We start from the raw sequence: 27862 nt of genomic DNA on the forward strand, positions 1-27862 counted from the left end.
GAATCAATGGATTAGGAGAACGTTTATACTGAAACTTCTAACTTCAGTAGCAACACTCTGTAATATCTCTATTAATTCTAGGCTTATCAAATATATTACTCTGCAATACAGTTTTCTCATCTAAGAAACAGGAAGATTCTAATTGTAAGACAAGCTTAGTGGTTTGGATAAGTTTTGAAATATAGAAAAGTCTGTATTTCATAACAAACTAACTTTAAGAAAAATATCTTAAAGGATTATTTTCACACTTAATGGGAAAGTATTCACATAATTTCTCCATCTCTGCTTTAGAATGTAAAATGTCTACAATAAATGGTGATAGAGAGGGAAACAAATGGCAATTAAATACGATTTTTTTCACAAACCTTAATACTACCTTAAAATTTAATGCAGCTCCATTACGTGACAGAAACACAGAAGAATTAAGCAACCAAAAAATATATGCATATTCCAAAAAAGGTAACAGAATATTTTCTTTTAAGCTTACCTTGCTCCTAAATTTTCAATGGTTATATATTCATCCTTTCTCACAACTTCAAACTGCAAGTAATGGGGGAAAAAATAGCCCTAAAGTAGTTCAATTTTCAAAATTTGTAATGTTATTTCTTAGCTTAACATTTGAAACATACAATGAGAGTTAAGTCACAGTGAATATAAAACAAACAAAACATAAATAACAAGGTAAGTAATAAATAATCCTGATCAAAAAAACAAACTAGAGTTGACCTTAAAAAAGCAGTTCTACTTTACATCACTATAGGATTTAAATGCCAAATCTGAAATACAAAAATAGCATATTTTAAAATAAAGAAATAAGATACATTTCTAGTCATAATTTGGTCTATTTAGTTATAAACTAAAAATTCAACAAGATAGTTCATTAATTAAACCATAAAATGGATATCATCTGAGTGCATTTTATGTAACAGGTACTATATGTGATGTTCTATAGATACTTTCATAGGGGGTTATTCACAGACTAAAAGAGGTTCAGAAAGCCTAAAATTATTTTTAACCTTAGGTTAGAAAGTCAAAAGATTAGATACATTATCCTTAGTTCACAATACTTTTTATTGGTATACTTATGGCATATTTTGTCTTTGTTTCTCTTTTTGTGTCTTTCTCTTTATTCTTAAATTTTTACTGTTCTTAAAGACCACTTAAATACTACTTTGCATAAATCACAGCAATAAAAAGGTCCAAGAGCTCAGTCACCATCAAAGGCAACATGGCTGGAATCCAATTACGATGATCCCAGGTCTCTTTCAAGTCAAAAATATTTTTCCAAGGAAGGAAAGCAAGGAAAAAAAAAAAAAAAAAAAAAAAAGGACAAAACAAGATACTCACCAAAATTTTAACAATTCCAGGTACATCACACTGCAGCATCCTTACCATGTCACCTGTACATCCTTCCTTCAAGCATTTTTTCCCACTAAAACTCTAAAGTTATTAATAGAAAAAAATAAAAATAGAAAAAATCACTGATGTGCAAATCTGATTATATTTAAATAAATTTAGTTAGAAGCAAATGTTGCTAGACAGTAAACTGGAAGATGGGAATATTTGACAGGTAGCTGTTAAAAGATGGTCCATTTCATAAATCAATGGATATCCTACTTAAAATGTATGATTTCACTCTACTTCAAAATCTTCAAGTAGCTGTATTACAGACTGAGATGCATTTGCTACTCCAGAGAAAGCAACTTCAAGTAAAATGTACTCATTAAACATGTGTAAAGAGGATTACTGAATTTCTATCAGATACATGAAGATTCTAGGGAAAAGGAAAGAATAAAAATGTTACATCCTTTCTCTAGTTCTGGCCTGATATTTCTTTTGGCTAAGTTATTCATTTTTCTTTTACTTCTCTTTCTAAAATTCAGTAATATTAATTGCCCTAACAATCAAGGAAATTGTAAAGTATATACCACTTAAAAATAAATAAGTAAATCTTCATACAATTGTTTTTACAGTTTACAATGTGAGTTCATCTGTTTTATCTGTTAATTCTTACAAAAACCCTATGAAATAGGTTTATCTTATTATTAATTTACAGCTTAAAAAAATTAGTCTTTGAGCAATTAAGTTACCAGTCTAATATAATAAAACTAGTAAGTGGCTCAGTCTGGACTGGAACCCAGATCTCCCAACTCCATATTCAATGCACGTTCTACTACACCACAATTACTTTAAATGGGTTTTCTGTTGTTCGTAGAATGTAAACACTATAGAATCAAACATTATAGACCCAACTTACGGTCATCAGCTCACTAAGGAGTAATTAATTCAGAGCTGGGCTTTGTATTTCCACTTTAATATTAGTTGCAAACAACTCTATTGTATGTTATATAATAGTTAATAATTATAACAATTATATATTATATATTAGTTATAATTATAACTTATAAAATTATAGTTATATAATTATATGTTATATATAGTTATATACAATTATAACATATAATTATAGTCATAATTATAACTATTACATATTATAACCATGTTATATAATTACATATTATCTATAACTATATATGATATGTAACCATTATAACTAAATATAAATATTAAAGATTCTAAATATATTTTTGAAGACTATGAAATCTGTCCTTGTTCATCACCTCTAAAATGGAAATCCTTAAAATTGTATAATTATCCTTTCTGTGTGTTTACTAAGAAATTCTATTCTATGATCCTATGTGCATATATGCAACAATATTTCTATTCTTAAGAGTATACATTTCTAAAAGGAAGGGAACAAATTGATAGAAACCACTAAGCAAATCAACTGGTAGCGTGTCATCTACAAAGAGCCATTCAATAAATGATGATAATGAATGAAAAGTGGTAGGGAGATAAGCATCAGAGAGAATTGGGAAAGAACAAAGAAGGAAGTAAAAGAAAACGAAAAAAAGGAGGAAGTAAAAAGAAGGAGGGAAGTTATGAACAGGAAGAAACGATGATGAAGAGAACAAAAGAGGAAAGGGTAGAGAAAGAAATGCTGTTGTAGTTTTAAGAACGAATATAATACCTGATCATTTTCACCTGGATACTTTAAATTCTTGAACTTTTTCCAGCAAATTTTATGGAAATAAACACAGCAACTTTTACTGCACATTAACTGAAAAAATCCCTGGAAAAAAATAAAAGTAAGTTATCAGTAAGGACATGGTGATTCTTACATAGATAAAAAAAATTATATTAAGTCACTTTAAAAATTATTCTATAATTAAATTTTACACGGCATTCAAAATTTATCAACAGAAATCAGAGATCACCAAATAACTTTACAAGTCACTAAAGACAGGAAAATTAGGACGGAAAAAAATGGTCAATAACTTGAAAAGTTAATATATTTTCCACATTCTACGTACAACACAATATTAGAAACCCAGTGAGTGATGTCTATAGAGGAACATGTTCATCTCCATTTTTACATGTCTCTTTTCCTCCATCCCAGCTCCATACCATTACTGCCTGAATCCCCTGTTACCAATCATGAGAACTCAGATTTGCTGCCTTGCTGACAGCTCCTGAGCTACTGGTTTTTCTGAGCATACAGATTGCCTGTCCTTCCAACTGTACCCTGCCTGGAAACTACAGCCTTGCTTTTTAAAATTTTTGCTTTGATGACAAAAATTAAATTGTGTGCCCAGGTATTTCTGCTGCTACATGCTGTTGTTCATTTGATTAGAACCCTAAAGCATTCTTGAGAAACCTTAGGACCATATCGCCATGTCACCTAAACCAATACTGAACAAGCTTGACCCTGAGCACTGCATGTCACCAGGCTCACTTTTCAACTTCTATTGAGTAGATCTTGGTCTTCTCCTTCTCCCCAGCTATCGGATTGGCTGTACACATCATGCCTCGCAATTAAGATTTCAGTTATTTTTTTTAGAAGTATTGTCTGATTTGCACATCGTCTCATCCCATCTTGTGATTTCACAAAGTCTTATTCTGATAGATCCAGAGAGATAGATCTATCAGAAGTATTCTGACAGCTAAATTTCTTCAAATCAAGGCTGGTTACTTTTTCCCCCTGCCAAGGCCCATAGAAGAGAAAATGATCACTTATTTAGTAGCATCATTCCTGAGGAGTGACAAACTTTCTCCTTAGTAAAATGCTACCATTCTTAACCTCTAACAATTCTAACTATAAAGTAAAGCATTTTTTAGATCATTTTCACTGTATGATTGACTGCAGGAATAATACTTATAACTTCAGATGCACGTGAATGTTACAAAACCTTAGCAAAACCAATTTATTCTTTTATTGACTCACAGAATATAAATAATTCCTGATCACTCTGAATCTAAGTTCTCAGAGACAGTCAAATAACTTTTCAGCTGCTTCACCACTGTAATTAAACTAAATGCTCTTTTAAAATATTTTATACATAATATAATTTTTTATAATTTTATATATATACTTTTTCAATTGCTTTTTAAAAATACTGAAATATTGTTAATTGACAATTACAGTACCTTGTAACTGGTGTTCTTCAAAATGTCAGCTTCACAAGATCGTTCACAATCTAGGTAACTACAAATCGTCTGCTTCATTATATTACTTTCAGTTGTCTTGATAAAATTATTAAGATGATCCTAGATTTTAAAAACAAAGAATTATGAATTATTAATAATAAAGTAAGACTACCCATGTTTTACCTTGGTAATATGTCCATATCATACCCCTTTTTGAAGTGCTTGTATATAGGTATTTTTTTAATAGTAATGAAACATTTCCCTAATTCAAAGTAAACAACATATAGGAAGGTCCTAAATTAGAAGGACTGGATTTCTTAATGAATGATAAAATCATGGAGAATGGAGAGAAGTTTATGTTTGAAGCCATACTTCTCTTTATCACCTAACTCATAACACCTGGCATGTTCCTATCAAGAATTATTTGCTCTAATATGTACACACAGAGAGATAATAAATCACTGGTGTCCAAGAGAATCTTGGCTGGAACCAATCCCTAGGTCACTACATTGGCAGTGAAACCACTGTGGTACTACAATATGCCATTCCTGCTATAACGGGCAAAAGTACAGTAGAGAAATATGTTTTCAATGTCTTTGGTTACAAATCAGAATATAATTTCTCATTTTAAAATGCTGATTAAATGGCCAGAAGTGGTGGCTCATGCCTGTAATCGTGGTGCTTTGGGAGGTCAATGCAGGAAGACTGCTTGAGACCAGGAGCTCAAAGCTGCAGTGAACTATGGTAGCAACATTCCACTGCAGTCTGGGTGACAGAATGAGACCCTCTCTCTAAGAAAAAAAATAGAATAAAACACATAACAAATAAATGAAATGCTGATTAAATACAGGTGAATCATGTTATCAGGTCTAAGTTAAATGATTAGATAAGGTCCTTCATACTTATCCTTTAGAGGGATAGAGTTACAAAATTTCAAATAGTATTACTGGTAATATATTGAAGGTATATACAATAAATAAGCCTCTAGAAATTATTTCACAAATATTAGCTCAATGCAGGAGGATAAAGTTGAGAAAATTTCCCAGAGAGTAGAAAAAAATATTTTCAGAAATAAGAAAATTAGAGACTCAGTCTAGTCTGCAAGGCATCTGAATAATAAGTATTTCACAAAGAAAAAGAGAAAGTTAAGAAAATATTATCAAACATATAAAACAAGAAAATGTCCCAGAAGCAAAAAATACAAGTTCAGAACACTGGGGATACAGAAAATATCCTTAACAATTCCCAGAAAGAAGACAATAAAACAGGTCAAATACAAAAGTTTAAAAATCAGAATGAAATCAAGTTTCTTAAAAGTAATATTAGAAGTTAAAAGATAACAGAAAAATGCTTTTAAAAAATTAGAGGCCAAGGTGGGAGGATCACCTGAGCCCAGGAGTTTGAGACCAGCCTGGGCAACATACTGAGATTGTCTTTACTAAAAAAAAAAAAAAAAAAAAAATTAGCCAAGTGCAGTGGCATGTGCCTGTAGTCCCAGCTACTTGGGAGGCTGAAGGAAAAAAATTGCTTCAGCACAGGAGGTTGAGGCTGCAGTGAACTATGATCATGCCACTGCACTCCACCCTGGGTGACAGAGCAAGAACCTGTTTCCGAAAAGAAAAATTATTCTACCCTCAAGCAAGATATGAATAGAGCATACAAAGGATAAATTATTTTGACACTTGAAAGGTCTCAAAAAATTTACCTCCCATGCAAGGCCTCTTTTACGGGAAGCTGCTAGAGGCTAGAGGAGTTGCACCACCAAAACAAGGAAGCAACCCTAGGAAGGAAAACTTGAGTTCTGAGAAACAGAGGATTCCACATAGAAGAAAGGTGAGGAAAATTCCCAGGATGAGAGTGAAGGGAAACCCTGAGGCCAGCTTAATAAAAACGTGTAACTACCAGTAGGATAGGAGAAAGAGAGAGAGAGAGAGAGAGAGAGAGAGAAAGACAGAGAGAGAGAGAGAGAAGAGAGAGAGAGAGAGAGAGAGAGAGAGAGTGTGTGTGTGTGTGTGTGTGTGTGTGTGTGTATAGGGGATGTATAAGCAAGCTAAACTCTCATTTTTCACAGTGAAAAGTCAATAGAGAAAACCTGGTGATATGTTTTAAATAGCAGTATTTTTTTGGAAAATAGGTAAACATCAAAGAAAAATGCTTAGAAAGTTGGAAGAAGCAGAATTTCAGATAGAGATGACAAAACAGAAACTCTTATTTTAAGTCTTTAAAGATTATTTGACAAACTGAATATATATATTACTGTGCATTAAATAAATATTCACTTAAAAAGTTAGATAATAAAGAAAGCAAAATATTTTAAAAAGAGGAAACAAAAGAGTAAAACAACCAGGATCAAGTAAGGGACTGCTTTGTAAAGTAGGGGTGAAAATTTAGTATTTTAAAAATGCATAAAATTATTACTTTAGCAAGTCAAAATTAAAAGTCATATGATTACCTAGACAATGCCAAAAGCTGTCTGCATGTTCTATTCATTACTGAGAGAAGTATATTAAAATATTCTATTGTGATTGGGGATTTAAAAATATTTCTCCTTTCAATTCTGTCAATTTTTGGCCCATATATTTTGAAGCTATACTACTAGGTATATACAAATTTGAGTTATTATATCTTCCTGGATAACTGAATTTTATGTTTTAATAAAATGTCTCTCTTTATTTTGAGTAATGTTTTTGGCCTTAAAGTCAGGTAAAACATAAAGATCAAGAAAGATCTAAAGTTTTGAAAAAGATATGTCATTCAAACATTAACCAAGAGAAACCTGCTGTAGCTATGTTCATATTAAACAAATTTAAAAGACCCAAATGGCTATCAGATGGGTTAAAAATTACCCAAAAGGTAAAGTACACCCAGAAGGTGTGGGAAAATGAAAAGTCTCACACTATTTAAAGAATACAAAGTGGTACAATGTCCTGAGATAAAATATGGAGACGTGTAACAACTTTACATTGTGTGAACACTTGCTCCACAATTCCACCTTTAGCAATTTATTCTAATGAAATGACATGACGAATATGCAAACATCACTTTATATAAGAAGGAAAAACTGGAAATATTTAGAATAAACTTAGCGGGGAACTAGTTGAGTAAATTAAAGCAAAGCTATATGATACATTACACCAAAATTGCATTGTATAATAGTCTAATGACTGAGAAATAAAAAATACTATATATTTCCAGAGTACAAATAAGTGTGCACAACATCACACTTAAAATCACAAAATAAAGGCTATTGTTTATGTGTGTGTGTGTGTGTGTCTGGAAAGATATAAATAAAAATGCTAACAATGGTTTATCCATTTGAAGAAGAAATATAGATGAATTTCACCTTTGGGCATTTTTATATTTTCCATGTTTTCTGAACTAAGCATTTACTACTTTGTAATATAAATCAACAGCAAAATAATGGTAAAGATAATTAGGAAAAAAAGTTAACTGCTACATTTGACTCTAACCATGCAGAGTACTGGCCTAGTATTGCTATTAATCTTCTTGTTATTTGAAAATGTTAACACTGCCACCTCACTTCTCCCTCCTTTTTGAATCATACATTCTGCACTAGGTAATACAATAAAGGTTGTTTCTTATATAAAAAGTTATGTGCCAATAAAAGAACATGCATGCTGTAAGAATATGACATAGTTGGTTCACACATTATGATTCTCATTAGTTACAAATAAAATGTTACTCTTAAATAATTTCTTACTTTAAAAGTTGTAGGTAAATCTTCATCTTCTGTAGGATCTATGTCAAACCAATGGTCATTTTTATCTCCAATTTCTTGTAAGCTTTTATGAAATTCTAGCAGTCCTCCATTATATCTGAAAGGAATTTTAAAATAAGGTTAGTTTGAATGGGACTGTGCAGATGCATGGTTTACCAAAGATACAAGTAACCCAGTTTTTGTGATAAATAGGGTGGTGATAACCTCTGGCATGCCATAGAAATACAAATACTAGGACTCTCACCTGCGGCAGATTGGGATGAAATACAGGTAGAAGGGGAGGCACTAGATTATGTAGTAGCTCAAGCTTGAACAGTATGGGGGCCATGGTAATTAAAGGGACTGTAGAGTTGGTTGGCTTTTGTTAACTGTCTTGGAGGCCTTGAAGAAAGAGAATGACAGGCACAGGTCAGCCAACTATTAACTCAGGATACACTGTGAAATCCAGGCCTCTATGGGGGCAATTTAATGAGACTCTCATCCCCTATGGCCATGATCCGTGCTGAAAATAAGGCCCAAATTTAATCATAAAGTGAAACAAACTGATATTGAATGCACAGCCTCAACAAGACTAATATCATCAACTCAGGACACTGAAAACTAGAAGGCCTCTATGGCAACATCTAAAGAACCTCCTCTAGACATAAGGCAGACTATGATGAAAATGAAGCTCAAGATTTAACCATAAGGGTAGAACAGCTGCAAAGGAGACCCAAAACACAGCCTCAACAGAACTACACAAAAATTAGGGATTTGATATGCTATGAGTAGACCCTGAGATGTAAAACTGGGATATTTAGGTGAATGTGCTTAGAAACACTGAATCCTTAAATTCCCCCCATGAACGCTCTTGACTGGCAAAGACCTATTCCTTGCCACAGGAGAGTAGCCTATCTTTATTTAAAGACCATGCAAAAATACCAGCTGAGATGCATGTCTCAAAAAGATGATGTCCTTCCTTCTTAAGATCTTCCCCTACCTCACTGCCTTCAGATAATAAATCTAAGGTCAGGTGGAGAGCCCAAGTGAGAAAACAGAGCCTCTGCCCAGGAAGAAAAAGCTTGTTAATTGTAAGAATTGCAGAGCCCAACTAGAACGTACTGGCAGGAACATGAGTGGAAGTGGATCTTTAAAGTGCTGAACCAAGAGTAAACACAAGGCTGGATGGGGAAGTGTACACTGATATGGAAAAATTCTTCCATAATTCAAGATTTACCTTCCTAGAAAGGACATCTGAATCCAGTCCTAATATGGTGCTGAGAAGGCTCCTTGAAACTTGGACACAACAATGGTTTATAGTAAATTAAGTAGAAATGCTGAAAATTTCTTGGAGGCATATTAAAGGAGTCAGGAGGCTCAAGGAAGTGAGAATGTTAGAATTGACTTACTACATAAAAACACAGAACCCATTAAGTGATCCTAGAAAGGCTCAGAGGACATCCCATTCATTAATACAATAAGAAATACAGAGTAAGAAGGGCACCAGTGTTTTTGAGCTCAGTGGTGGTTGTCCTCCACAGGTCAGGGATGAAAGTAATGATGCTGCCATACAACTGGACTTCCAGTGTCAATGATCTGGAGAATGAATTCTCTCCAATGCTCATCAGTAAAGAGAATAAAAAACAGTTTTCACATCTGAGAAGGGCAGCAGGACATATTCTTTGTTCTTGTCTCAGGCTATGTTAATTCTCTTACTTTGTCACAGTATAAACTGAAGTGATTTGGATCATCTTGACATTCTGCAAAGCATCATACTAGCCCCACTATATTGATGGCACATGCTGCTCAGACCCAGTGAACAAGAAGTGAGATGTCTTGCAGATACCCTAGTAAAAATACAGGCAACCCAGAGAATAGGAGATCAACCTTACAAAGAGTCAGGGAACTACCACATAGGTGACACTTTTAGGGATCCAATGGTTTGGCCCAGCAGTAATCCTTCATAAAAGTATGCCCAAGTAAACTTTTCCAAATTCATCCGTCAGATCTTAGCCAAACATTGTTTCCTCAGGGAGACTTCTGATTCCCAGAACCAGTCTCCAGGAAAGACTTTATTCACTCTAGTTTCCTTCATAGTTCTTTATTCTATTTCATAAATATTTTATGACTGATTATTTGATTAAGATCTGTACCTTTCACTGTACTTTCAGTTACATGAAGACAGGAACTGTATTTTGTAAACCACTGTAACCTCAACACCTAACAGTTTCTGGAATATAATGGATACTTAGTAAATAAAATGAATGAACGATGCTACAAATGGTTATGGATCTCCATAGAGGAAGTAAACAGATAATCTATATAGTTTCCTCCATACAATTTCACTTTCTTAAAATAAGCAGTAGCCAATACTCCAAAAACTCAGCATTTGGACCCTTTTCAACTCTTTATAAGCTCATTTTATACTTTTCAAAACTATTTCAAGTTAGTGGTGATAATACTAATAACTCCAACCATAATTTATTTATTAAGTATAGCATTTTTGTGTCCTAGGCACTATGTTAATCACCTGCAACATCCTCATGAAGTGAACCCCACACTATTATTAGTTCTATTTTAGAGATAAGAAAAAAATATAAGGTTTAACAACATTAAGTTTCTTAGTGTAAGTGATAAAAAATGTAGCTGAACCCAGGTCTATCAGACTCTAAAGCCTATGCTCCTAATGTTAATGCTAGACTGTCTTTTATTGCTATGGTCAAACTTAACACGCCAGTTAAGTTTGCTATTTAATATTCTCAACTACATTAAAGAAATTATCTATACAAATAGCCAAAGAAGAAAAGGATAAACCAGTAGAGCACAAATGTCACGATGCCTGGTATACTGAGCACACTTACTTCCATTTCACAATGCTGAGACTTCACAGGCAACATCTACCCGTTAATTAAAATCCTTACCTCTTTTGAGCACATCGTAGTAAACCACGTCCAAAATAAACCAAACACATAAAGTTTTCACAAATTTCATTTTCTTGGATCAACATCTTCATCACCAGAAATTTATTCTCAGCTTCTGTATAATCCTGTAGTAACATAAAACTAGGTTTGGCTGATGTAAAAGTCATTTTTTTTCTTTTACAATAAACAATTATTTCTCAAACTGGAGAAATTAGGGCAGCTTTAAAAATAATCCAACCATCTTGTCATTTATCCACATTCTGAATCCTGGCATCTCTGTATGTGACTACAAAGATCATGTAGTCAGTGTTTAAAATATTTATTTATAAATAAACTTAAGACCTTCTTTAACCAATATTTCAAAGTGAATATTAAGATGGTAATAACAATTTGTGTATCTCAAACTGGCAATTAGGCATTGTGGTGCACACCGATAGTGCCAACTCCTTATGAGGCTGAAGCAGGAGGACTGCTTGAGCCCAGGAGTTAAGTCCAGCTTGGGCAACATAGTGAGACCCCATCTTTTAAAAACATACATACACATACATAACTGGCAAGTACTACTGGCCAAAATAAGGGCTTTTCTGAAAACTGTTAGAGCACAATTCTTTATCATTCTTCCTAATGGGAGCACAATTCTTCACAGTATTTCAAATAGAAAGTAAGTGACTTCTTGCCCATAGATATAGAATCTTTTGGGGAATCACCACCTTAATTATAAACAATATAGGTCTGGAAGTAAATATCGGGATCTATTATAATAGATGCTTCAGTAAAACTGAGGCATAATGACCTCAGTCTCTCTAGAAAAAAAAAGCTGGAAAAATGCTGCATGGCCTTACTTTTAAAATATTCTCTAGTACTTCACGCTAAATAATTAGTACTACATGAAATTATTTAAAATAGAAATGTTTTCAGTTTGACTGCTTATCAATTCTACTTTACCTAATTAACAAGTCATATTTATATAGTTAATTTCTGAAGTCAAAAATACAGATTTGGGAAGAAAAAATAACAGAAATATCAAAGCTATGAAGAAAATATGAGAAATCATTAAAAATCAGAAAAAGAAATGTTAAATTCAACAGAACCCTTAGAAATTATCTAGTTAATTCCCAGATTTGTACTTATTTGCACTTAAGTTTGACAAAGAACTTGAGGTAAAATTCATATTTTACAAAAGGGATAAGATTAAAACCAGAGGGATTAAGCTATACTAGAAAATGGATTAAAGTGTATTATGCAAGTGAAAGAAGCTAAATAATTTTTTATTTTACATGAATGGTAAGCATTTAAAAGATAAATAAAAGAAATGAAGTTATAAGCTAATTCCTTTTTTAATATTTTTAGTTTCATATTATAATCTTTGGCCTGATTATTCTAAGATGTAAAAAGATTTATAAAGGGCAAATAACATGTTACCTCTTTCTTTCCTCTTTCAGTGAGTGCTACTCCATACAAAAACAGTAATGTCAAATAATAACCAATATTAATCTGGTGTGCCTAAAAAGAAAAAAAAGTATGTTAATTCATTATTTAGACTAAGCTGCTTTTCAGTACAACAAGCTTAATTAAATATCCTAAGCTTAATTAACAACTATTAAAACAAGTAAAAATTATCATAACATTATCAGTCATCTAATAATAACTATAATATATCTTAGATATATTTGATAATTTGACCCAGGAAGAAGAAACAGGATAGTCAATAATCTCAAAATAAAACATTAAAATTTAATCAAAGGAAAGGATATGGAACAAAGATGGCCAAATAGAAGTTCCAACAATCGTCCCCAACACAGGAGCACCACACTGAACAACTACCCCACAGAAAAGCCCCTTCGTAGAAAAAAAAATCAGGTGAGTGATCACATTACCTGGTTTGAACATCATATTAAGGGAAGAGGCACTGAAGAGGGTAGGAAAGACAGTCTTAAGTTGCCTACACCATCCCTTCCTCCATCCCCTGACTACAGCTATGTGGCACGGAAAGAGAATCTGCGCTTGGGGGAAGGAAAGCACAGTGACTGTGGGACTTTGCATTGGAACTCAGTGCTGCCCTGTCACATCAGAAAGCCACACGGAGCAGAACTCAGTCAGCGATCATGGAGGTAGCATTTAGACAAGTGTTAGCCATAGGCAAATCGCCCATCCCAGCAGTCAGAGCCTGAGTTCCAGCAAGCCTTGCCAGTGTGGGCCAAAGTGCTCTGGGGTCCTAAATAAAAGGCAGTCTAGGCCACAAGGACTGCAGTTCCTGGCCATGTCCTGGTGCTGTGCTGGGCTTGGAGCCAGTGGATTTGTGGTGTACGCAACCTAGTAAGATACCAGATGGGGTAGGTAAGGGAGTGCTTATGTCACCCCTCCAACTCAAGGGAAAACAACCCACATGTCTGGGAGAGACACCTTCCCTCTGCTTGAGCAGAGGAGAGAGAACAGTATAAGATGATTCTGCCTTGCCACTTGAATATCGGTTCAGCCACAGTAGAATCGTGAGGCTCTAGCTCCAAGACAATATTTCTAGACACACCCTGGGGCAGAAAAGAATCCACTGCCTTGAAGGTAAGAACCCAATACTGGCAGGGTTCATTACCCGTTGACTAAAGAGCCCTTGGGCCCTGAATAATCAGCAGCAGTAGCAGTACACGCCATGGGCCTTGGGTGAGACTCAGAGCTATGCTGGCTTCAGGTGTGACCCAACACATTCCCAGCTGTGGTGGCTATGGTGAGAGACGCCTTTCCGCTGGAGAAAAGCAGAGGGAAAAGTAAAGGGGACTTTGTCTTGCAGCTTGGGTATCAGCTCAGCCACAGTGGGGAAGAGCACCAAGTGGGCTTCTGGGGTTCCCACTTCCAGACTTTGAGTCCTGTCTGACACTTGTGCACTTGCCTTGGGCCAGAGAGAAACGCACTGCTCAGAAAGGAGAGACTCAATATAGGTAGTAGCAAGGCAGTGGTCACCACAGGGTTTGAGCAAGAACCAGTACTGTGCTGGTTTTGGAGTCTCAGTGGTTGTGGCCACAAGAATGCTTGTGTCACCCCTCCCCCAGCTCCAGGCAGCTCAGCACAGAGAGAGTGCTGTTTGTTTGGGGTAAAGGAAGAGAAGAGAAGGAGAGTCTCTGCCTAGTAATCCAAGGAGTTCTTCCAGATCTTACCCAAGACTACCAAGATGGTACCTCTGCGAATCTGCAAGAGCCACAGCGTTACTGGGCTTAGAGTGTCCCCTAATGTAGATATGGCAGCAGTAACCAAAGACTTAGATCACAATACACAAGTCCCTTTGCATACCTGGAAAGACTTCCCAAGAAGGACAGGTACAAAACAAGGCTGTACAGCGAAGACTATAATGAATACCTAACTCTCCAAGGCCCAGACATCGACGGACATCCATTAGCATAAAGACCATCCAGGAAAACATGACTCTACCAAACTAAAAAAGGCAACAGTTGCCAATACCAGAGAGACAAGCATGTGACCTTTCAGACACAGAATTCAAAACAGCTGTTTTGAGGAAGTTCAATGAAATTCAAGATAACAGAGAGAAGGAATTCAGAATCCTATCAGATAAATTTAACAAAGAGATTGAAAATAATTTTTAAAAATCAAGTAGAAATTCTGGAGCTTATAAAAGCAATTGACATGCTAAATAATTCACCACAGTCTCTCCAACCCCCTCCTACCCTTCCCAGTGTCTGGTAACCATCATTCTACTGTCTATTTTTCTTCTCCTATTTTTATGAGTTCACTTGTTTTCATTTTTAGCTCCCACAAATGAGTGAGAACATGCAAAGTTTGTCTTTATCTGGTTTATTTCACTTCACACAATGACCTCCAGTTCCATTCATGTTGTTTCAAGTGACAGGATCTCATTCTTTTAATTTTTTTTTTTTTTGTAGAGATGGGGTCTCACACAATACATTGCCCAGGCTGGTCTTAAACTCCCAGGTTCAAGTGCTCCTCCCACCTCAAGTCTCTCAAAGTGCTGGGGGGCATCTTGTTCTTTTTTATGGCTGAATAGTACTCCCCTGTGTATACGTACCATATTTTTGTTATTTATTCATCTGGATGGACACTTATGTTGCTTTCAAATCTTGGCTACTGTGAACAGTGCTGCAAGAAACATGAGAATGCAAATACTTCTTTGATACACTGATTTTCTTTCCTTTGGGTATATCCCAGCAGTGGGATTGCTGGATCCTATGGTAGGTCTATTTTTAGTTTTTTGAGGAACCTCCAAACCGCTTGCCATAATGGTTTTACTAATTTACATTCCCACCAACAGTGTAAGAGGGTTCTCTCTTCTCTACATCCTCACCAGCATTTATTGCCTATATTTTGTACATAAGCCATTTTAACCTAAGTGGGCAATAGTGTGAGATACTATCTCTACAAAAATACCAACCCTACTTTTTCAGCATCAATTGAAATGATTATACAGTCAACAATAATTCGTTGTACATTTTAAAATAAGAAAAATAGTATAAATGGATTGTTGTAACACAAAGGATAAATGCTTGAGGTGATGGAGAGCCCATTTACCCTGATGTGATTATTACATATTGTATGCCTGCATCAAAGTATGTCACGTACCCCATAAAATGTACACCTATGTACCCACAAAAATTGAAAATAAAAATTTTAAAAAACTGGTAAAAAAAAAAAGTATAAAAATTTGTTACATTAAACCTTTCAAAAACTCTCATTCACTCTCTCTTTTAATATGTAATATTTTAGGTATCAAGAGCACATTAAATAATAATATAATGAACACTGAAGTATCTACCATCCACCTTTAAAAATACAATGATCTGGCCAGGCGCGGTGGATCATGCCTGTAATCCCAGCACTTTGGGAGGCTGAGGCGGGCAGATTACAAGGTCAGGACATCGAGACCATCCTGGCCAACACGGTGAAACCCTGTCTCTACTAAAAATACAAAAAATTAGCCAGGTGTGGTGGTAAGTGCTGTAGTCCCAGCTACTCGGGAGGCTGAGGCAGGAGAATCACTTGAACCCAGGAGGCGAAGGCTGCAGTGAGCTGAGATCGTGCCACTGCATTCCAGCCTGGGTGACAGAGTGAGACTCCATCTCAAAACAAAAACAAAACAAAACAAGAAAACAATGATCTTTTAAATCAAAATTCTTTACTCTCCCACATGAATTCTGCAAAATAGTATGGACATAAGGCTTATCACTTCTTCATTGAAAAATCAAACCATGTGGATATTTCCTTCATAAAAAATGGTCTATGCAAAATTACTGAGATGAGATAGATTAGGGATCAGTGAATTGTAGAGGGAGAGAGGTGGGTGTGACCATAAAAGTCATAAGAGAGATTTTGGTGGTGGTGGAATAGTTCTTTTATCTTGATTGCAGTAGTAGTTACACAAATGTACACATTTGATAACATGGCACAGAACTATATAAGTCTGGGCATTAAAAAGCTAACAGAGCTGGCCTGAGGCTGTTATCCTTATTAAGGCCTGCTTGCAAAGTTGATCTTTGCTGATGTCTGGGAACTTTGTTCCCTAACTGATAAAGGTGCCTTGCTACTTCTAGACTATTTGTGCAAACAATGTGATTTATGCTGAGCACCTGGGAGTTTCTTCTGGAAGTCTGGAATTTTGATACATGCCAGGCAGCAGGTACCTAGATGACCAATGCCCAATAAAAATATTGCTCACTGAGTCTCCTATGGGCTTCCCTGGGCAGAAACATTGTGGATGTTGCCATATTTGCATTGCTGGAGGTGGTCGTATATGCTGTGTGGCTTCTCATTGAAGGGAGAAAATATGGAGGAACCTGTAGATGGCTTTCCTCAGACTTCACCTGTGTCTTTTCCCCATATGATCTACTATATATCCTTATCACATCACCGTAATAAATCTTAGATATTAGTATAACCATATGCTGAGTCCAGTCCTTCTAGCAAATCTCTGAATAGGAGGGTGGTCTTGGAGACTCCAGACACAAAGTCCCATGAACCAACATCAATTTCCTGGTTTTTTAAAAATATGTTCTGGAGTAATGTAATTATGTAACTATTGAGGGAAACTGTGTGAGGGGTACACCAAGACCTCTCTGTCTGTTGTATTTGTGATGGTTAAGTTCATGTGTCAACTTGACTGGCCACAGGATGCCCAGATTAAATATTGTTTCTGGGTGTGTCTCTGAGGGTGTTTCCAGATGAAAACTGCCTTTGAAATGGTAGACTGGGTATAACAGGTTGCCCTCTCCAATGCAGGTGGACACCATCCAATCCATTAAGGCCTGCATAGAACAAAAAGTAGAGGAAGGAAGAATTCATCCCTTTTTGCTCCCTGCCTACTTGCTGGAGCTGGGACATCTCATCTCAACTTCTGCCTTCATCCTTGGATTTATACCTAGTTCTCTGCCTTCAGAACTGGGACGAGTTATACCACAAGCGTTCCTGGGTCTCTAGATTACAGAAGCAGATCATGGGACTTGCTGAGACTCTATAATCACATGAGCCAATTCCTCATAATAAATCACATATATATTCCTTATAATCATGTATATGTATATGTGTATATAAGTATTTGTGTGTATGTTTTATATATATAAAACAGAACACACACACAGACACATAGACACATAGACACACAGACACACACACACACACACACACACACACACACAGCAAAAACCAGTCTGGTTTCTCTGGAGAACCCTGGACTCCTCTGCTCTTAAGCTCTATATTGACTGAAGATTATAACCCTATCTTTTGTCACATTACCCTTTTTCATCAAGATTTCCCCATACCATAAACAAGATTTTTCTAGGTACATAGAATAAAAAATATCCACAGGATATAAGCTTTCTGTTTTGTTTGTTTGTTTGTTTTTTGAGATGGAGTCTCACTCTGTCACCTAGGCTGGAGAGCAATGGTGCAATCTTGACTCTCTGTAACTTCTGCCTTCTGGGTTCAAGCAATTCTCCTGCCTCAGCCTCCTGAGCAGATGGGATTACAGGCACATGCTACCACGCCCGGCTAATTTTTGTATTTTTAGTAGAGACGGGGTTTCACCACGTTGGTCAGGCCGGTCTCAAACTCCTGACCTCATGATCCGCCCGCCTCGGCCTCCCAAAGTGCTGGGATTACAGGCATGAGCCACCGCGCCTGGCCAATAAGCTTTCTGTTTATACTGATGTAACTGTATACTCTCACCTTGCATGCTTCTAATGATCAACAGTATTCGATGAGGAGATAACTGAATGGGATTAGAAATTTGGCTTCAAACTGATCTCAGTGGAGATAGACATGTGTGTTTGTTCTTGATGGACTAAGTGAGTCTATTAACATAAACTCCCCATAACATCTAAGTGGTTCCCACCTTAAAATCCCCATCCTTGAAGAGGCAGTAAAATGTTGTAGTTCAGACCACAGAATCTAGAGCCAAGGACTGCATCCTGACTCCACTACTTACTACCTGGTCAAGTTAGCGTTATTTAACCTCTGTGCCCTAAGATGGGGTACTCATGAACAGTAAAAGGGCTAATTTTTACAAAGCGCTTAGAACAGTGGCTGTCGTACAGCAAACACTAAATAAATGTGAGCGATTATTTTGTAATTAAAAGAAAACAGCTTCATGAATAACACAACAGAGACTGGCTAATATAATTCTGAATAAAACATTTCTAAGAACAAGATAAGATACAGAATTGTGGTAATGCTATAATTAGAGGAGGAAAATATCTGGAATTTATAGATGCAAATTGTACATTTTTAACCTAAAGCCCCTGTCCTTTTCTCCTACCTTCTCCCCATTAGCAAAGATTATTCCAAGAACTAGAACAAAATTAATATAGAGATGCAATTGGCAACTGCACCCCCAAAATACATAATCCACTCTTGCCTCCTACAAGGTTGTCTTATCCCTTTTTGGTGGCCTTGAAGGACAGATAATTTGGATACAGCAATGGACTGCTTTGATCATGACAATGCCACTTCTGCTCACAAGTACTACCAAGAGCTACGAAGGAGAAACTCTTCATTTCCTAGTCTAAGACTCATCTTTGAAGTAATGTCTAAGTAAAGAAGGCTAAGCAATGGGTACCTGTTAGGGTTGATTTCACATTGATTTGTTTCACTGACTGGCAATCTGGTCAGTGGGAGAAACAGCAGGTCTGCCATATCCCCAAAGTTCAGGATTACAAAATGCAAACCCCCCATTTTCTTTGTTTCCTCATTGGAGTCCAACTAGAATCTCCTTCTGAATGGTGTAACTCACCCTGTAAGAACCCTAATCTCCAGAGTCCTAAATAAGAATTATTTTTCCATCTCTTTGTACATCATTATAATATGGGAGTTAATGTCTTAGGCTCCTTTTTTTGGTGTCTGGGTAGTCCTGTTTTGAAGATAACCCTATTTATTTCTAAAGTATCATTTGATCTCAAACACATAAATACATTTTGTTAATTTTACCTCTAATAGAAATTCCAACTTTTACAAATATAGAAATCTCAGAAGAAAGAGAAACTGATTAATTATGGTTAAAAAAGACAGAATTTTTTTTCTTTTTAAATTGATAAATAAAAATTGTATATATTTATCATACACATGACATTATAAAATATGTACACATTGTGAAATGACTAACTCAAGTTAATTAACATATGTATAACCTCACAAATTTACCATTTTTGTGGTGAAAATACTTAAAATCTACTCTAAGCAATTTTCAGGATTATAATACATTATAGTTATTAACTATAGTCACTGTTGTACAACAGATCTCTTGAACTTATTCTTCACATCTAACTGAAATTTTGTATCTTTTGACCAACATCTCTTCAATCTGTACTTCTGACCCCTTACTCCTAGCCACCATTGTACTATCTGCTTCTGTGAGTTCAACGCCTAGATTCCACATTCAAATGACATCATGCAGTATTTGTCCTTCTATACTTGGCTTGTTTTTTTAACTTTATGATTCTCCATTTCTAATTGGGAAAGCCCATTTCTATTAGTTCAAGTTTCTCTTAAGATGAACAACTTTGTGGTAGGGAAGGAGACTAGAATAGGTTTATTACAGAGCCAGTCACATAAGAAAATACATATAAGTTATCCAAAAGTCATATAAGAAAGTACAAGACACAGGAAGGAATCAATTTATACATACCCTTTTCTAGAGGTAAAAGAGAAAATTAAAAATTGGCCCACATCTTAAAATAAGCATGCATTGGCTGTTTTCTCACTGAGAAACGTTGATCAAGTCCATTATATCAAATTTTCAAAAAGAAAACACTTACAGTATAATTGGCAGCTTGAATTTTCCTAAGTGCTGCTTCTAGTTGCATAATCAAGAAACGTAAAGTCAAAGCAGGAACAATTTCCTCACCATTCTGGCTGTTAGCTGCAACTTCTCTCTGTGGAAAATTATTCAGTTAAAAATGTCTATAAGTCTGAACAAACATCTACATATGTTTACATGATACAAATAATTCATGCTCATTGGAGAAAATTTTAAAAAGAGATGAAGATGGTTTAAAAAAAAAAAAGAAATCCATACCAACCAGATACAATGTTCTCATGTTTGTTTTTAAGTAGTCTGATGAATGTCATTTGTAACTATTTCCTTAAAACAATTTTAAATTTTATTTATGTATTTATGTATGTATTTATTTATTTTTGAGACGGAGTCTCGCTCTGTCGCCCAGGCTGGAGTGCACTGGCACAATCTCAGCTCACTGCAAACTCTGCCTCCCGCATTCACACCATTCTCCTGCCTCAGCCTCCTGAGTAGCTGGGACTATGGGCGGCCACCACCACGACCGGCTAATTTTTTGTATTTTTAGTAGAGACGAGGTTTCACCATGTTAGCCAGGATGGTCTTGGTCTCCTGACCTCGTGATCTGCCTGCCTCGGCCTCCCAAAGTGCTGGGATTACATGCGTGAGCCACTGCGCCCAGCCTCTTTAAAACATTTTTTTAAAAAGGTATTCCTATACCTGCCAAGGGGTTGGCAACATTCACACCTACTTCAGAGGAAAGGGGTAATCCCACTTCACTCTCATACCTTCTATTGTGTGACATAGCTAAAATCTTCCAGCCCTGAACCTGTGGTCAACAGGAATGCTGGCATTAATACCAATACAAGGGTAAACCATTTTATGCTACAATCTGATTGCAACTGAGCTAATGCAAGCTTTATTATGTACTATAGTTTATTTACATTGTTGAAATGGAAGGCAGGACTATGTCTTTGTGTCCATTCCCCAATGTTTTCTACCCACAAGTGCTTGGTTTAAATTATGTAATCTGTTTAATAATGTATAATCTGCAAGGAAAATTTAATCTACACTTCCATAACTTGGTTTCCATATATAATATTTTCCTGTTTTTTTTCCTAGCTGACTAGATACTTTATTTCAGTCTCCCTAGCAATCAATTTAATGCGCCTCTTCTCTATCAATACATGTTTTCTAGGTAAAGTAACCCTCTATCACAATTTTAAATAGTGTCTACACCCTGACAGTTTCCAAATTTACATTTCTAGCCAAGAATTTCACCTACATTCCAAGCTCAAACAATATCTCTTGAATTTGAATAGAAATATAAAACATAATACTGAAGTTCCACCTCTGTCAAACAGCCTAGGTGGTTTCAGATCAGTCTCCCCAATGAAAATAACTAAAACACCCAGACAGCATATAAAAACTAATTATCTGAAAGCAATGGAAAACTACTAAGACAATGAAAATAAAAACCTCTGAAAGGCAATCTCTGGAGACCTGACTTTTAAGCTACTTTTCTCATTAAAGTAACTGCCATATTCAGTTGTGGCACAGCCTTTAGCAGATTTGCAAGGCTTGGTGGAATATTGAAGCACATGGTCTATAAGGAGGAGCAGCCCCAGTAAACAGCCCATTCTTTTGATTGAGGCCCTGTTTTGGTTCCGACGGAAGCAGACCGTAATTCAAGGATTTCAATGGAAATAGTTTATTTGGGAGGTACAGAGACAATGGTAGGAAAGTAGAGAAGTAATAAAGTGAAGAAAAGTAGGTTTTAATTAAAAGATGTGTTATTATGCTAGTTACCCATGGTGGGCCACTGCAGTTATTACAACTAGGAAATTTTAGAAAACTCAAAAATAAAAACCTCAGTATTAACCAACTCAAGGGAAGAGGCAACTGGGATATTTATATGATAACTCCCAAGACCTACTGATTGAGTGCTTTCTGTCGTGATGGGGGAATATTAATTCCTTGGGTCTTCTAAACAGGAGAAGTAGCTTTCTCCTGTTCTAGAAAAAAAGGCCCTGAGGCATACAGATATAGATATGGAAAACTAGAACTGTCCAGAGCATACTAAAAATACAGGTAGGGTCCAATTGGTATGGGAAGGGCACCGACAGAATCTGCTACAAAAGATAGAGAAACTGACCCTTCCTCAAAGAACTAAGTAAAGGTTGGAATCATCTCTATCCCAGGTTGAATTAAATAATTTACTAGAAAAGCAAAAATAAGAATTACTAGAAAAAAATTTGTCCAGTTTTCCCAGTTCTTCACAGAGGAAGGTTGCTATGAGACAAACCAGGTAGCTACTCCAAGTAGTAGAATTATCTCTATTATCTTCAATGACTACAGTATTTGTATTTATGTTTTCATGTTCATTCATGATTTTGGATATTTTTGCTTTCTTTTTTGGACATACTTATTATGCACTTGTCAATTTTATTGGTCTTTCCATAAAAGCAAGTTTGGGATTTATTGATCCTTTCTATTTTATGCTTAAATAGATTTCATTCATTTTAACTATCCTTATTACTTCCTTTTCAAGTGCTTTTAATTTGCTGTTCTTCCATTAACTTCTTGAATGTCACACTTAGATAACTGATATTCAATCTTGCTTTTTCTAATATTTACATCTCAAGCTACAAATTCTCCTTGAAGCTCAGCTTTATCTAATAACACAGGATTTGATATATATTTTTATTCAGTTCAAAAATGTATTTAACTTCTATTGTGATTTCTTCTTTGACCAATTGGTTACCTAGATTAGAGGTATATATCTTACCTTATGAACATCCAGTTTTCTAGATTATCTCTTTTATTGATTTCTAGAATAACTGAACAGCAGTTAGAGAACATACTCTGTATGTTTTGATACTTTGAAATCTGATGGGGCTTGCTTTGTGACCTAGTATATGGTCAATTTTTGTAAATGTTCTGTGTGCACTTAAAAAGAATGCATACTCTGCCACTATCTGGTGCAATGTTTATACATGTATGTCTCAATTAGAGCAAGTCTGCTATAGGTCTACTAATTTTGTGTCCATGTTATATCAGTTATTAAGAGAAGTATGTTAAAATATCCCACTGAGACTGACTTGTCTTTTTCCTTTAGTATTGTCTATTTTTATCATCTTATCATTCATAAAGGTTCTGTACATATTTGATCCTACTTCTGGAACTTATCTTCTATTTTCTAGGTATGTCTGAGGTATAAAGAACAAGTAACACAATCTTTTAGTTATTAGAGCTTCATAATAACTTTTAATGTTTTAAATGGGCAAATTCCCAGCCTTATTCCTTTACACTTTTCTTAAATAATTTTCTTGGCTATTTTTCCTCTTATTTCTCATGTGAACTTTAGACTTAGCATTTAGTGACACTAACCAAAAAAATCCTATTATTTTAGTGGAATCCTGCAATATTTATGGATTTTAATTTATAGAAAATTGACAGCTTTAACATACTGTGTCTTCCTACATGTACTATTCCATTCAGGTCCTCATTTCTTACCCTTAATAGAGTTTTAGAGAGTTTTACTTGTTGTTTTAATATGGAGTATTGATTTCTAAATTTAATGTGAGTACAATCAGTGCTTGAGTACTTACTAAAATGCAAATTCGAAGATCTATCCCCAGAGATTTTGATTCTTTAGGACTGGTACAGGGGTCAGATATTCTCATGTAAGTGGTTTAGAACAAGCTTAAAAAAATACTAGTTTATCTTGTACATTTCTTAAGTATTTTACTTTTGTTATCATTATAAATAAGTACAATTCGCCCTCCATATCCACAGTTTTGCTTCCATGCATTCAACCCACCATGGACTGAAAATATTTGATAAATAAATAGCAAGAATACAATAATTTAAAAAAATTGAAAAGACAATACAGTATAACAACTATTTACATAGCATTTACACTGTATTAGGTATGCAATACCTAGATGTAATCTAGAGATGATGTAACGTATACAGGAGAATGTGTACAGGCTGTATGCAAATACTATGTCATTTTATATAAGAGACTTGGGCATCCTTGGATTTTTGTACTGGGGGTGTCCTGGAACTAACCTCCCACAGATACCAAAAGATGACTGTACTATTCTTCTATTTTTACCTTCTAGTTGCTATTTTTTGCATATCTGATGGCTACTGATTTCCATCTTACTGTTCGTAAGTGATTTCCAAAAGATAAGAGGGAAATGGTGACATTATTCTATCAATTTCTAGCCAGAATTCACTTATACTATGGTAAATTATCTCGGTTAAGATTATAATTGTGCATAAAGTCTTATGAATAGCTTCAGTTTGTTTGAATTTTTAATCATAATAGTATTAATGTGTTTCATAGAAATAACCATATATTCCTTCATAGAAAGACAAATGTAGCCTTCTCAAGACAACTACGGTGCTTTATCCTTCTCTTCCCTAGTTAATTGCCACAAAGAAAAGAGTATATAATTTTCTTTAACTTCAGAAAACTCCATTAATTTAAGAAATGGTATCCTTCTTATATTGAAAGTTACCACAAATTATACAGAAAAAAGACTTTCAAGATGGAAATCTACAATATAGCTTCCAGAATATTTATTATACAAATAATTCCAAAACTTTCCATATGATTTTTTAAAAATGCATTGTTTACAAATGTGTTAACTTTTTTTTTTTTTTTTTTTTGAGACAGAGTCTTGCTCTGTCTCCCAGGCAGGAGTGCAATGGCATGATCTCGGCTCACTGTACCTCCACTTCCTGAGTTCAAGCGATTCTCCTGCTTCAGCCTCCCAAGTAGCTGGGACCACAGGCATGTGCCACCATGCCCGGCTGATTTTTGCATTTTTAGTAGAGAACAAGTTTCACCATGTTGGCCAGGCTGGTCTCAAACTCCTGACCTCAGTGATCCACCCACCTCGGTCTCCCAAAGTGCTGGGATTAGAGACGTGAGCCACTGTGTCTGGCCAAATGTGTTAACATTTTATGAGTTAGGAGACCAAAAGCAGTCCTCTGTCCCAGAGTGGCATGTTACAGGTTAATAGTAGGACTGGAATATCAACACCAGACCTTGTAGTCAACAGTTTCCAAGCTACCAACCCACATTCCTACCATTATTTTTAAAAGGCCAGCACCAAATAACTCTATTTGTTCAATTTTTTAAAAGTCTATAGTCAAGGTTGACAACAAAGTCCTTTACAAGAAGTAAGATAAGAGATTTTTTTCAAGACCTTGGTTACGCTGTGGTTTAAAAATAATTTCAATTAAAAAATTATTTTCAGAAGCTGCACTTCTGTCCCAAATAACAACTTACGATGTTACCTGCATAGTTTGGAAGGAAAAATCTTCTTGTAAGAACTTCTTAATTTGAGGAACCACACCTTTTGGTAGAGTATTAACTGCATTTAATAACTTCTTCACTTCTAATAGTAGGTTAACAGGAACAAGATCAGTAGCTATGTCCTTTTCCTGTTTGTCCTAGAAGACATTATTGATTAAAATTTACACAATTATGCATATTCTCATTCATTCTAATTCTAAAATCAGCCAAAGCATTAAAAAAGGAACAAAGCTCATTTTCCCTTGTTCTCCTAGCTTCTATGACAGAACTACAAAAACATCTAAGGAAGAATAATATATGTTCTTTGTTTTCTAGGAACTTAAAATATTACATATATTATTCTCTGTAACATGAAAATATATCTAAATGTGCTTGTTACATTATATGACTGATACTTCACACACAGCAATTTGAAAATGAATAGCTGTAACAGTTTAAACTGTAAACAAAGTAGTAAAGTAGAATGACTCAACATCTCAATTTAGTCAGAGCTGTGTAAATAGTAATAATCTTCAGGAATTTATTCTTACAGATTAAGGCATTAGTAATTGTTAATTGATAACTACACAATCAAGTCCTGCTGGAATATCTATTAACATTAGTTGTGAAGAACTAGTGGACAAGAGAGATGGATAAATGGCCTAGAACAGATGGATGATGGCCTTCCTTTAAACCTTAACAAGAAACCAGAGTTCTTACACTCTGTGGAAACTCTAGGAATATAAATCATATTGCTGTTGATCTCCGAAAATAAGAACTTCTTATTGCAGACGCCCCATAGAGCTTGAGATGCTGAAAATGCCCTTGTATGGGCTAACTCACTTTCAGTTCTCTAACAGACCTGGAGCCACATAGGAAAGTAACTAGAAACCAATAAAGTCCACTGCAGGACTATCTGCCTAATCTCAATGATGGTGTTTTGCCTTTCTTTTCCCTAGTTAATTGCCACAAGGAAAAGAGTTTGCAGAGATTATCCAGTAACTTAGAGGGGAAAATATATAAACATAAAATAACCATGGTATTCGGTATTCACCTGTATGAGGTTATTGTTGTAAAAAATGGGTTTGAGTGCTAAATTAAGATTCCTCCATCCCTATCTATATTCAATATATATACTTTAGATTTCACAGCATTTCTTAAGATTATGTATGTAGAAAAATGTTGACAGTTTACTAACTCTCTATGAAGGATATCCACTGTACTACTACTCATTTTATTATTCTTGCAACTTTTCTACAGGTTTGAAATTTTTCAAAAAGTTAAAAAAAATTCTACCAAGTAACTAGAAAAACCCCTTATAAAGAATGACCAATATCAATCGTGCATATAATTCCAACTAAAGGTCAATTCTAGTCAAAAGTACCTGTAGAATCACCTGATATTAATTAACAAATTTATACACAGGTAAGATTATAGTATGAATAAAAATTTTTCAACAGGAAATATTATAAATGTCATGCCTACAGGGTCTTGCTTTGTCACCTAGGCTGGAGTACAGTGGTACGAACACAGCTCACTGCAGCCTTGACCTCCCAAGCACAAGTGATCCTCCCACCTTAGCCCCTCAAGTAGCTGGAAATACAGGCATGCACCATCATACCTGGCTAACTTTGGTATCTTTAGCAGAGACAATGTTTTGCCATATTATTAAGGCTGGTCTCAAACTCTTGAGCTTATGCAATAAATCCACCCACATTAGCCTCCCAAAGTGCTGGGATTACAGGCATGAGCCACCATGCGTGGTCCACATTTTTAATTTAAGTTAGTTGTCAAAATATTTGATGCTTAATCCATCTTGGCAAAATTGATTAAATATCTCAACAAAATTCAGGTCAAAGTGTCCACCTTCCTTGCTTTTTGTATTCCTGATTCTGTATCTAGAAATGTCTTTTCTGGATCTAGTCCCGATTCTTGCCTTTGCTCAACTGTACAACCCTACATACACGTGCATATAGTGTACTTCCTCTGCAGCATTTTTTAAAGTGATAACCTCATGCAGGTGAATACCATGGTTATTTTATGTTTATATATTTTCCTCTCCTAAGTTACAGGATAACCTCTGCAAACTTTCCTACCCACGTTCCTGCAAACATGTTCCTACCCAAGTCTCATGTTGAATTGTAATTCTTAGTAGTAGAGGAGGGACCTGGTAGGAGATG

The 27862-nt window shown here is 35.4% G+C and overlaps 1 protein-coding gene across 8 annotated transcripts in view; it reads right to left on the reverse strand.

The window, feature by feature from the left end:
• The window catches only part of DZIP3 (DAZ interacting zinc finger protein 3), a 97505-nt gene that overhangs the window by 49771 nt on the left and 19872 nt on the right, over positions 1 to 27862 (reverse strand). For 7 of the 8 annotated variants that reach the window (XR_007723644.1, XM_050781975.1, XM_050781976.1 and 4 more), the window contains exons 4-12: positions 25685 to 25840; positions 20394 to 20510; positions 12550 to 12630; positions 11128 to 11252; positions 8210 to 8324; positions 4489 to 4608; positions 3032 to 3133; positions 1348 to 1440; positions 488 to 540 (exon numbers count right to left, since the gene is read on the reverse strand). Coding sequence is in view for 7 of the 8 variants with exons in the window: in XM_050781975.1 (XP_050637932.1) it covers positions 488 to 540; positions 1348 to 1440; positions 3032 to 3133; positions 4489 to 4608; positions 8210 to 8324; positions 11128 to 11252; positions 12550 to 12630; positions 20394 to 20510; positions 25685 to 25840 (962 nt within the window). In the remaining variant the exon portion in view is untranslated. Of the gene's footprint in view, positions 1 to 487; positions 541 to 1347; positions 1441 to 3031; positions 3134 to 4488; positions 4609 to 8209; positions 8325 to 11127; positions 11253 to 12549; positions 12631 to 15160; positions 15806 to 20393; positions 20511 to 25684; positions 25841 to 27862 lie in introns of those variants that run through there. The other variant, XM_050781977.1, reaches the window with a different exon arrangement.

Source organism: Macaca thibetana, chromosome 2, assembly GCF_024542745.1.
Source record: "Macaca thibetana thibetana isolate TM-01 chromosome 2, ASM2454274v1, whole genome shotgun sequence".
Classification (NCBI taxonomy): Eukaryota; Metazoa; Chordata; class Mammalia; order Primates; family Cercopithecidae; genus Macaca; species Macaca thibetana.